Here is a 12,514-nt window from a genome sequence, read left to right on the forward strand (position 1 = left end):
TCAAACAGTCATCTGCCTTTATTCACCTTTGATCACAACCTGAAATATACATGTTTCATAGACATGTTTGACTTGTTCACCAGTAAATCTCATAATGTATACATTCAAAATTAAAATCAATTCATTCAAGTATCTCCGAATAACTCCCAAACATTGGCTAAAATTCTCGCTAAGATTTACCAAACTACGTGAGAAATAGTTAAAAAACGTTTTCCTTTCATTAAGGTGTAAATGTTCTCCTTTAAGAAGGTCATCGAGAGAAAAGTGATAAAATGCTTTTACGACTACGCCTCACAGTTGGACCCAATATGCACTGAGAAACGTCGGCTAGTTGGGTCCAGTTTCCAATTCTGAAACATCTGATAAACAGACTCAGGATTTCCTATCCTTTCATTCTAAAATAGCAGCTTTCAGTTGAGATGAAAAGACGCAGAAACATGACAGCACTGTGTAAGGCATCATAAAACAAAGTCTTCAGTATATTCAAATATAATCAGTAACACCCAACACAAGTGACAACCCTATGCTCTTCCCAAAACATGTACCCTTCTCAAGTCAACCTTGGACATGACAGTAGCAGCTGAATGAATGCTGCCCAGCCATACCACTCATCTTCTGAATCAGAGAGTTCGTACTTAATAAATGTAAAGATTTACAGATTTCAGGAAAGCTACGTGTGAACCACGTCCTGCAAGCATCAATTTTTGAACAAACTAAACTGCAGGGTGATAGCAACAGTACCAGCTGTGTAGGGAAACACATGTAAGCAAATAAAGCACGCGTGGATGCAGGGATGATGCTGGTGGTGGTGTGTGGACGTATGGGAAGAAGCAGTACTAAAGTGAGCAGCTCAGTTAAACAACAGACGGCCTGTTTGGTGAAGGACTGATTTGATCTAGAGCATTGCACTTGTTTTCTGGCTGAACCAGTTCTGACCTCATCATTATTATTACATTTAACCACACACCGTACAGGTTTCAACTTGTGCTTTTTCGTCTGTTCATTGAATTAACTGCAGTAACTTGTGAAGACCATAAAATGAGTTAAAATATTAAATACACTTGCAAATTAATAAAAGAAATTCTACAGTGCAAGGAAGAAAAAAATGGTAACCCGGTTATAGTGAAATTAAAACCATTGGTCAGATTAATGCTTTCCGTATATAGCCTTTTATGACATAAAAGCACAGCTAAAAAACTTATCACTATTGCTACACACTGAGAGTTGCTCTCTTTATTCATACAGTATGCCCCCCAGCTCCCTCTCGCTCTCTCACTTATCTTTTTATCACTAAAACAACTGATGAAGCCATCAGCGGGGAGCTCAGAGGGACCTGAACGCTGTCCCCCACAGTACTGGACAGGTGGACCAATCACACCTTTTAATTATTACAGTATATCAAAGCTATATAATACAATTAGGAAAGGCCCTATCATCGAGGTGTACAGTGTACTGTAGCTTATCATTTACTCGGTTATGTTTAGGTTGCCAATGGAGATATTTTCATGTCAAGGAACAAATCCTTAACACTGACAGTGAGTGTCATTGTCACAACACGGACCTGCAGCGTGCTTGGGAACTTTTCATAGAATAAAGAAGTTTCTAATTCTCTGGAGGAGAATTCACTTGACCTTCTCCCTCTTCTCTTCTTTGAATTGTCACAAATATGCCATTTTTAGGTCCCAGAGTGCTTGACGACTTCAGCTCAAGAGGAACCTGCACAAAGAAAAGAACACAACATGTAAAAGGAATATGTTTGTGTTTTTCAAATGTAGGATTACGTTCATAACCACATATGTAAATAGCTGACAGATGCATATTGAATTTTGACTATTACATAATTAGTCCCATTGCTTCATTTTTTAATTGTTTTACAAATTACAGTGAACTCAAATGTCTAATATTATATATAGTTATTATTATTATTGATAATTAATCATATATGTTGACAGGAGAAACAAATTACATTAATACAGATAGTCCATGTACAAAAAAAAAATGAGGTGATGCAGTTGCTTTTGTCCACCCCGATGCCCTCACTCTCTGTATAGACGACTCTGTCTGTTTGGATTGTCATATGTTGATTAAATCCCAAAGTGCATGATGATGGCGGGATGTCAACAGATACAAATGCAGACATGCTTTATAGTTATTTTGACTCTCTACAGATGTTTTTTCACCTGAGCAGCTACTAAATGTGGCTGGCTGTACCTTGGCCAGTGGTAAAGCACACTAACAGTTCCTTTTTTTTGTTTTTACAGTGTACATGTGTGTGTGTCAGTGTGTCTTCTGTGCATATGAATCCTTTCTCAGACTCAAATAGTTTGTAACAGATTGTTGTCTTGATTGTTTAAAGTGGCCGACCCACCTTGGTCTCAGAGCAGGCCACGATGCTGAATCTGCGGAACAGACGCACTAGAGCCATTTTGATTTCCAGTTGGGCGAGCCTCATTCCCACACAGTTACGGGGCCCGGCCCCGAACGGCAGGTACACAAATGGATGTCGACTGGCCTTGGCCTCTGGTGTGAATCTGGAAGTCAACCACAAGTTTGATTTATTTGAATGAATTAAAAGCAGTAGTCCAAGTAAGTAAGTATCAAGGTGGTATATATTAATTACGTGTTAATACTGAAGACTTCGACTTGCATACACAATGCCAGGACCCTGAAACTGAAGCAGCTAAATGGAATTCAGCCATCAGTATGCTATTATTTACACCTGTGCTTTTCCTATTGTGACATGTCAAAATGCCTTCTGTTATTTAATCAGTGTTTTTTAGTGTGTTCGTTATTTTTTTAAGGGAGGTCCAAAGTGTTTTTAGTTTTTGAGCTGTCAGACAGTTCAATTTTAATAAAATTAATTTGTAATGTCACCTTGATAAATCTGTCAGCAAATGCATTTGAGCAATCTAGCAGATTTAGAAGATGATGGGGCGCAGGCACTATAGTTTTGCTTATTCACTGTAAGAACAGCTTCCTACCGCTCAGGGATGAACCTCTCAGGCTCGGGCCAGTGCTCTGGGTCATAGTGGAGGAAGCCTGCTGGGATCTCCAGCGTCGCTCCTTTAGGGAGGAACTGGCCGTTCAACACACAGTCCTGGTCGATGTCTCTCGCAAACCTGTGCAGGGAAAGATGCCATGGATGCATGTTTTATACCGTCTTTACTGTGATTCCTGTATGTTTTTAATTAGTGAGCTAAACATCTACTGTATGTATGTACAAAAAGAAATGAACTTGTTCCTTGTGACACTAACTCTAGTAAAAATCTTTTATCCTCATTTAATGTTCTTAATTTACCTGAATCCAGGAGGGTAGAGGCGCAATGTTTCACTTATAACCATGTCTAAATACTTCAGCTCCTGGATGTTTGTGTAATCTGGTGACTCCTACAACAAGAGGGAAAACACAAGATGAATTCAGCATAATTCAGTAAAGGCTTTAAACATAAAAATGAAATTGTCTTGTTATCACATATCAGTCGTAACTAGCTGAAGAAAAAGGTCAGCAACACACTCACATGTCTGGTGAAGAAGTCATCCACCTCTTCCTGTACTTTGCGTTGACATTCGGGGTTGATGGCCAGGAGGTAGCAGGTGAAGGCCAGCGTGTTGCTGCTGGTCTCGTAGCCTGCCAGAAGAAAGACAAAGGCCTGACCCACGATCTCATCCTCAGTTATCATCTTTTTCTGCGGACGCCTGGTGGGCAGCTCATGTGGGTGAAGACGATCGTCCTGATCAGAGGCCGGCCGTTGTGTCTGCTGGTTCCTGTGATCGAGCTCGCCTGCAGGATTTGCAGAGTCAAAGTGTTCCAGAGACACACCCTCCTTAGTGGTTCGTGCATCCAACATCAGCTGAAGGAAATCTCGACGCCTCTGCATGCAAAAAAATAATCCATAAAATCATTTAAAAAATGAAAAGTTTGCACTGTATTTATTATCATTATTAAATGTCCATGAGATTCACCTGTTCAGGAGGCTGCTCCTCTCTCTGCTTGATGATCTTCTGAATGCTGCTGATGAAGAACTGATTCATCTGGTCTCGTCTTTTGTTGGGGATGAGTCCCGCCAGAGGAGCCGTGATGAATGGAAAAGCAACTGAACACACAAACCAAATTTGTTAGTGTAACCCTACCTGAAATGCCAACTTTGCACACTCTCACGACTTTACAATCATGCTTTTATGTTTAAAAAATATATTTGTTTATTATATATATATATATATATATATATATATATATATATATATATATATATATACACTACTCACAATAAGTTAGGGATATTGTGAGAGACTCAGTGGATGTCATACATACGGTGTTTGTTTCACTTCAGAGATTTTTGGGATAGGGAGGCAATTGTATTGGGGTGATAGACACACCTCATTTTGTGTTTTCCACGTAATGGTCTCACTGTGTACAGTGTGCCTTACATATTGGGGCCAATACCAAAAAATACCAAAAGACAACCCTTTTCAATGTGGCATCAATTTCAACATTCTGTGGGTATTAAAAGCTGGTATCGTCAGTAAGTCATTCCAAGTTCATCATTCAAACAGCCATGAACACACGACGTCACTTAACGGACGAGCAGCGCCACCTGGCCATAGCGCGCCTTCGGGTCGGTGGCAGGCAGTCAGATGTTGCTCGTGTGTCTCAAAGTGTCATCAGCAGACTTGCATCAAGACACAGAACTACTGGCAGAGTTCGTGACAGACCCAGGAGTGGAGCCCCACGAGTGACAGACCGCAACGATGACCAGTACCTAAGGACCTATGCACTCAGACATCGTTATGCAACTGCCACACAGCTGCAGGCCCGTTTACGAGATGTGAGGGGTACTAGGGTTTCCAGACAAACCATTCGCAACCGACTCCACCGCTTTGGCTTGAATGCCAGACGACCGTTGCAGGTGACTCCACTGACACCAAGACACCGCCGTGAACGTTTGCAGTGGGCACAAGACCATGTGACCTGGACAATGCAGCAGTGGTCTACCGTCCTGTTCACTGATGAGTGTCGGGTCACCTTGCACAGAAATGATGGTCGTCAGCGTTGCTGGAGAAGGCGAGGTGAGCGATACGCCGAGGTCAACATGGTCCCCAGGGTTCGCTTTGGTGGAGGAGGTGCAACAGTCTGGGCAGGCATCACCAGTCAGCGCAAAACAGATTTGGTTATTGTAGATGGCTCAGTCACTGCACGTTCTTACCTCAGAGACATCACAGAACCCATCATCATCCCCCAATTCCGCCAGCACACCCCCAACTTTCTGTTCATGGATGATAATGCTCCACCACATCGTGCCAGAATTGTCACAGCTCGACTTCAGGAAGTCGGAGTGCCTCATATGGTACGGCCAGCAATGTCCCCTGACCTGAACCCCATAGAGCACGTCTGGGACCAGCTGAAGCAGAGACTGGATGATCGTACCCCACCCCCACGTGACCTGGCAGAACTGCGTGTAGCACTTGTGGAAGAGTGGAACGCATTGCCTCAGAACAACATCATGAGGCTAGTGAGGAGCATGAGACGTCGCTGTCAAGCTGTCATTGCGGCAAATGGTGGAAACACCCGCGACTGACATTGTCAATTTTTGCTATTTGGGGCTATCCTTGTTATTGTCTAAATTTTTGGGGTAATAAATATCAAACTAATGACAATGGTGTTTCTTCTCATTCATTATTAGTAATATCAAAGGGAACTTTTACTTATTTCATTAAAATTCAGACCAAATAGGACAAGCACTCACGTAAATAACAATATCCCTAACTTATTGTGAGTAGTGTATATATATATATATAAATTATATATTACCATATTTTCATTTTACTCTGGATTTTCACATTTTTTTTACATGTACATCTTACATGTGACACAGGATAGCAAACCCTCCAGCTTCTGGTGTATGCTTTAATAATATTTTATTATTTTTCCTTTGTTGCATTTCTATATAAATGTTCCTAATGTAGTAATTCATTTTCATAAGAATAACAATACAAATGGACTGACTGAAAAACAGCATGATGGGCCTGAAGAAAGAAAAGGAGAAGAACATCTGCGCATGGCGGACAAACGGGTCATCTGGGTTGTTCTGAGAGTCCACCTGAGTTGCAAATGCCACACTGGCGATTACATCCATGGTGAAGCAGCCAAAACACCTGCAAAACACACACACACACACACATGCAAATATGAGGGAGGGCAGAAAAAGACGGCATCATTCTAATAGTCTCTGTTCATTGCGCGTGTGATTACTTGTGGATGTCAAAGGCCTCTCCTGACTCAGCGTAGACATTCAAGTTGTTCATCAGGGCACCGGTGGCTGTGTTGATGAGCGGAACCATCTACAGGAAAATATTTAAGACAGTGACACTTGTCAGAGCTGCTGAGACTTTCTGGGAAAGGGAAGACACGCAAATCCTGCAAATGTTGCTTTAGTGAAAAATGGGTCCCTAAATACCACAAAAATTAGGTATAGGTCAATGTGGTTCCACAAACACAAAACACAGCTGAAAATGTCTCTGTAGATCAACATACAATAAATACACACACTGAATGGATGTACAGTAACTGCTTTAAGATGTAAATAAAAGATGAACATGTGATGTACTTTGAAAGTAGATGTGCAGTAAAGTTAAAAAAGGATTTATAGATTGTGTGTGACTCAGGACGGTTGACATGAAATGTGACTATGTGGTCTCAATAAAATTGAACTTTAAAGTAAACCAATTTCATTAATTTGAGTAATTAAAGAAGAAAAGAAAGAAGATCATGTCAAAAAGTCAAAATTGTGTTTCGACAGAAAAGAGAATTTGGACCAAACGAATGGACGCCACAGATGTCTGTGAGGTGGATCATGCAGCCATTTATGATCTGCTTTTCTAATTGGAAAATTTTAAGACCATAAAAAATGATTTTTCGTAATAAATATTATATTATATTCTAATTGGCGCCCAATCAATGGGCACATTCATATCTCACCTCTTTCATCTTGGCAGCACTGAATGACGGGGTCAGGATGCTCCGCACTCGCTTCCAACGTTCATTCCTCAACATGAGCAGACAGTCAGTCATAGGCTTGGTGGCAAAGCGAAGAGTCTGCACAGAGAGACAGGAGAGTACAAACGTCTGTTGTCATCACACGCTGGAAGCACATAGTGTACATGTGCATGCTTTGGTTACAGTCCTCACCATTCTGTTTGGGAAGCTGCTGAAGTCCCTGACCATCACTTGTCTGAGCATGTCAGGGTCCGCCACCACCACCACCGGTCTGCGGCCCAAATAATACCTAAAATATACCAAGTAGAGTCTCTGTCAAATCAAACACTTTTAATGTTGCAAACATGGGTTTTTACCAAGCAAGTATTCATTTCATTTCATTGAATTTAAATCAATAAAATGTTCAGACCATCATTTTATCAGATGCTGATGTAGAAAGTATTTCTACTACTTACCCACAAACTCTGCCATGTGTCTTTATGAGATCATTGATAGGGTTGAAAAAACCCTGAAAAGAAAGTTAAAAGAAGTGTGAACTAAATAACTAAATCTCGTCAGATTCTGCTGAGCAGAGACACATCTGTATACCATACAGCCTGGAACATCATTGTTTAATGTCATATAAAAACAAAGTGCATATTCTTCTTAACTAAGGATATAATTTATCCAAGTTGTAAAATCCTAATCCCCTCAGTAAAACACAGTACAGAATAATCTTAATAGAATTATGAATACATTAACCTATTTGGGGGTTACACAGTATATCAAATATCGCTGCTTTTGAGTTCAGATCTTTCCCACATCAGTGGGTGAAATGTCTCATAGTCCAGATTTTGACAGAAGTTAAAGACAGATGGAAAAAAAAAGGTTTAGAGAACGAGGGGTAAATCTCAGTTTGATGGAAATTACAGCAACATCTTACCTGGCGAAACATGAATATGTTGCCCAAGAAAGGTACTGGCTTTGGATGTTTGATGCCACATCGAGAAAGAACCGAAAAGGGGTAAATTGAATACCTAGAAGAGAGAGCACAAAGTTGTGTTGATGAGTGATGAATGAAAAGAATAAAAGCAAATACAGTGAAGAATACAGACCAACATTTCCAAAAAATAATTGTGTTTTATGTTATTAGTAGATACATTAATGACTTCATTTCCACAGCAGCTGCAGCATCACAAACAGAAGGGGGATTTGAAGCATTTACTCACCAGTAGAGAAGACCCAGAAAGATGAGGAAGAGGCTGAGAGTCACAGACAATCCACTGGCTTTGGTGTGGAATAGATTTAGGGAGTCAACTAGAGCCTCCATCATGAAAAAACTCCTCTCACTTCATTAGATCAAGGCCACTGGGGAGAAAAAGGGAGAACAGAAAAAGATTAGCTCTGTGTAAAAGCTGCTGAATAGGTGTTTAAATCAAAATGTTGTATAACTTGTCAGATTAAAGTCTCTACAAGTAGACCTCGTCTTAAATGTCATAATATATACCATACTTCTTCAACAGAGGAAATCACATGACAGTGACTCATACATCTCTTTGTGGACTATGCTCTCTGGCTGGTTTGTCTGCTGTAGATTAGTTGGTTGGTTTCCAAAACAACTTGTTAATTATTTGTTTTAGCAGCTTTGTCTGAAGCCATGAGAGTGGTCACCTTTCCCCTGTATTTTTAACAAAGGGTCTGTCCCTCCTATACTCACCTCTGTTTGGCGTACACAAATGCTGCATTTGGAACCTGTCAACATGCCACAGTTAAATGGAAAAAAAAACCCTACCAATATTATTATTATAGCTAAAGCACATTCCCGTAAAGCAGCTACCACATAGCCTATCTTTATTAAAGCTGCGTTTAAAACATCAGCGTCATAATGCAGGTCATTTGTGAAGCTAGGCTACTAGCTACAGCAAAATATAGCAGGTTGTCGACTCGTTAATGTCTCTGTTTCTCGTCGTGTAACATTTTCATGAACCATGTCAGCAGCATTGTTACATCTGGAGAAACTTCATACTGTGATGTTCATAATCTGTCAAACACGGACGTCAGTAAGTTACACTCACCTCACTCTCCTTGTCAACGTTTTCATTATGTCCTCTTCGTTCTGTCAATGAGTCGCAGCCCAACAGAGAGCTGAGGTGCGTACTGCCACCTGCTGTACGGGAGCGTAAAGCGCCCAACACAGTTTACTGGTGCGTGTAGGCCTATATACAGAAATCAAGTGTCAAGAAGTGGAAAAACAAAAGGAAAATAAATAAATGACATACGATATGATGACAAGAATTGAATTTGAGAGTTGAGTGACAGAGTACAAATGTGTGTGTGTGTTTGTGTGTGTGTGTGTGTGTGTGTGTGTGTGAGAGAGAGAGAGAGAGAGTTTGTAGAGTGTTTGTATTATATAATAGTAAAAGGTTCCTTACACCTGGAGCAGCTGACAGCAGCCTCATGTGCCTTCAAAATAAATAAATACATAGCATAAATAAATTAAACAAAATATACAATTAAATAAATGAATTAAATCCAAAACTACAATATTAATTTGTAGGAGGGGACAGGTGGGTGAGGGTACCCAGGGTTCAGTGTGCGTAATGATGCATGCTGTCCCACATTCATCAAACTGGTTGGCTACATCTCAGTATTTTACACCGTTCTTTGCAAACCACAGGGAGTAATGGAGACAGCGACGCCATTTAGGATATGAACAATTCATATAGTGCCGTGGAAAATAATCTCTTCTGGCACTAAACTCCCCCAGAACCACCTGTTCACTCAGAGCTCTTCTCCTCTCTTTTTTAAACACCTGCTACAACTGCAATATAGTTAGATAGGGCTGAGTTGTGACTCACTGTTTTGGCTGAATTTGATTGTCTCACGCCAACAAAAAGATAAACAGAGTTTGCTGCTGTGCATGAATAGTCCTTTGGATGCCCTCTTATACACAATCCAGCCAATGTAATTTGACTTTTGTTCTGGAAGTCACTTTCAGAGATAAAACCCGTTTCATAGGACTTATCAAGGGATGGGGTGAACACTGTCTCCTCTGTCCTGTCCCCTTAATCTTCTTTGTCCCATTGGTTGCATTTTACTGTAAAAATGGATCTGAGTGCTAGAATCTGAATCTGGCTCAAAGTGACTGAGAGTGCAGTCGTTCATGTTTATGTATATTTATACAACAAACAATTTTGATGTGCATGTATCTTCTTTTCCCCTCATGTGGCTCCTCTTCAGACAGCATCACTGAGTGTGCTGAGGTGCTCCTGCCGGTGATCAACGACGAAGGTCATCTCCCTGTGTACCTCTTCTCTGATGACGAGGATGAGAACCTGAGATTGTGTATGACGAAGCTGAGGACATCCGCCCACTTCTCTCTGATGATGAGGAAAGTGAGGTTGAGGATGAGTATGAAGAAGGTGAGGTCATCCTCCCGCTCTCCTCCGATGATGAGGATGAAGAGGCCGATGACAGTATTAACTTCTCATCAGCAGTGATGACTCTGGTTACAACACCATATCCAATGAGGAGGAAGACTCACTTTGTTTTTCTTTTATGTTTTTGTGTGAGGGTGAGAAAAGTTTCTAGCAGTTTCCTTGATGACAAAGAAGTTGTTCATCCAGATGAGAAGACTGGCTGACCACAAGACAACCTGGAGAGCGATGGTCACCTGCGTTTTACTAAAGTAAGAAAGTAAGTTAGCCCTTACTTAGACTACAAAAGTAGCAAAGGTGACATATTTTTAAAGCTTTCTTCTTTTATAATATTCTCTCGCTCCCAATAGTCATTGTAAAAGACGGAACCTACACATTTTCTACAGATCTGTGACAGTACAGAAGTTGGTTTGTTAAGAGATTATTGAGTCTGCAGGAGAAATGTGGCAGAACATCATGATGTCTGTCAACCAAAAGGAGGAACTTTGACGTAAAAATGAATGTTTTTGATTTCACAGGGCAGGACTCTTCCTGTGTCTTTGGCATTCCTGGGGCATCTGAGCGTGGATTTGGACCAGCCAATCATCCCAGGACACACTCGTGCCGCAGCAGTCCACCGAACACACTGAACCACTCTCAGCACCCTCCTTGCTTCCAGACCCAGAACATTATCTGAAGAGCCAGTGAGTCAACAATTAGGATGGCAGCCTCCTGGATCGGTCCAGACTGTGCCTTCCCACGCAGCCTACTGTTGACTATTTTTTTGGCATCTTGACTGGTTTGGTGTTGAATTCAATAAAAGACAACATCAGACATCTAAACTGATTCTGTGTTATGTGACTTATTTGACTTTAAGTGATGTTAGGTTACCATAATGTATAAAATAGTGAATCATTTGCTGGTGACATGATGTTTGTAATAATGGCTGAAATGCTTTCAAAGCAGCTTTACACAGTTTGTCACCAGGGGCCTGTTTCAACATGCAGACATACAGAGTTCTTCAGATAACTTCCAGAGCTTAAATCAGATAACTTAAATCAAGAGCAGTTCTTTTTACATCAGTCCATTTTCCAGATTACACTAGAACACTAGATATATCATATTGCTCAGGTGCTCTTTTTCAGAGCACAATTTGCACCCTGCTCCATTTATCAAAAGGCAAACATGTGATGACATGTTTTAAAAGAAGTGTACATGAATACTATGTGCATATATGTTCAAACAAATGTATCTACATACTAAGATCTGGAGGGTTATATATTAAAGGTATTAAAGGTATGAGGTTGCTGTGCATGTGTGCACAGGGCAGGTCATCTCCCACCACTATTCAAGGTCTGAAAGGATGAAAGGATCCACCCTCATATAGACTTCTCTTACATTTCAAAGGTTATGTCGTCAAAATATATATTTTCTGCATTCCATCATATTTATCTCAAGTGTGCCCTTTGAGTAATTTCAGAAAAAGGTGCAATAGTCACAGCAAGCACAGCAAGAATTTTTATTCCATTTGAGAGAAAGGTAAAGTTGCACCACTTTCTAAAAATGCAACATCACTGTATTCCTATCTGGTCTATTGATGCTGCTGTCATTGGGAGCGCTTCCTTTTCTATCCTGGATTTTTCCTGTGACACAACCGCACAACTCACTGACACAATGTACTGTGTTTTTATCTGGGTTCACTGTGTGTATCATAATATTGATGCATTTTCAATGTCAGCTCTTGCTCTCACATGTATTCAGTCCAAGCTGGTGTGTCATCCTCACATTTTGTACATTTCTACATATTGATTACAGGGTTACCATTGGGTAGGTTGCAAGTTTCAAGCACAAAGAGGTAAGAGACTAAGAGAAATGTTGAAGAAGAAAGAGGATAGGATACTGTATCATAGAGGATAAAGTAAAGATAACAATCCAGAGAATCCGTGACAAGGGATACACATCATGTTATGGATGCTCCTGCTGTGGAAAATGCCTAAATGTGACTTGTGGAAAGCCAAATGGTTGTAGTCTTACATTAATAAAACCAGAAGGCTGCCTGTTGCAGTTCCTAAAATTGCCTGTAGAGTGCATTCACACACCATATAATCTATGTACTGATGATTGT

The 12,514-nt window shown here is 40.6% G+C and overlaps 1 protein-coding gene across 1 annotated transcript; it reads right to left on the reverse strand.

Moving 5' to 3' along the window:
- Positions 1-1,162: 1,162 nt before the first annotated feature.
- On the reverse strand, positions 1,163-9,094 carry tbxas1 (thromboxane A synthase 1 (platelet)). Its single transcript, XM_070907110.1, has 14 exons — positions 9,049-9,094; positions 8,203-8,341; positions 7,917-8,010; positions 7,450-7,502; positions 7,187-7,283; positions 6,977-7,093; positions 6,251-6,339; positions 6,005-6,153; positions 3,964-4,094; positions 3,519-3,872; positions 3,299-3,387; positions 2,982-3,119; positions 2,369-2,531; positions 1,163-1,716 (listed from the first exon to the last, which is right to left on the reverse strand). The coding sequence occupies exons 2-14, from the start codon at positions 8,304-8,306 to the stop codon at positions 1,603-1,605; spliced, it is 1,692 nt and encodes a 563-aa protein (XP_070763211.1). The 5' UTR covers positions 8,307-8,341; positions 9,049-9,094; the 3' UTR covers positions 1,163-1,602.
- Between the last annotated feature and the right edge of the window lie 3,420 nt (positions 9,095-12,514).

This window comes from Enoplosus armatus, chromosome 6 (assembly GCF_043641665.1).
Source record: "Enoplosus armatus isolate fEnoArm2 chromosome 6, fEnoArm2.hap1, whole genome shotgun sequence".
Taxonomy (NCBI): domain Eukaryota; kingdom Metazoa; phylum Chordata; class Actinopteri; order Centrarchiformes; family Enoplosidae; genus Enoplosus; species Enoplosus armatus.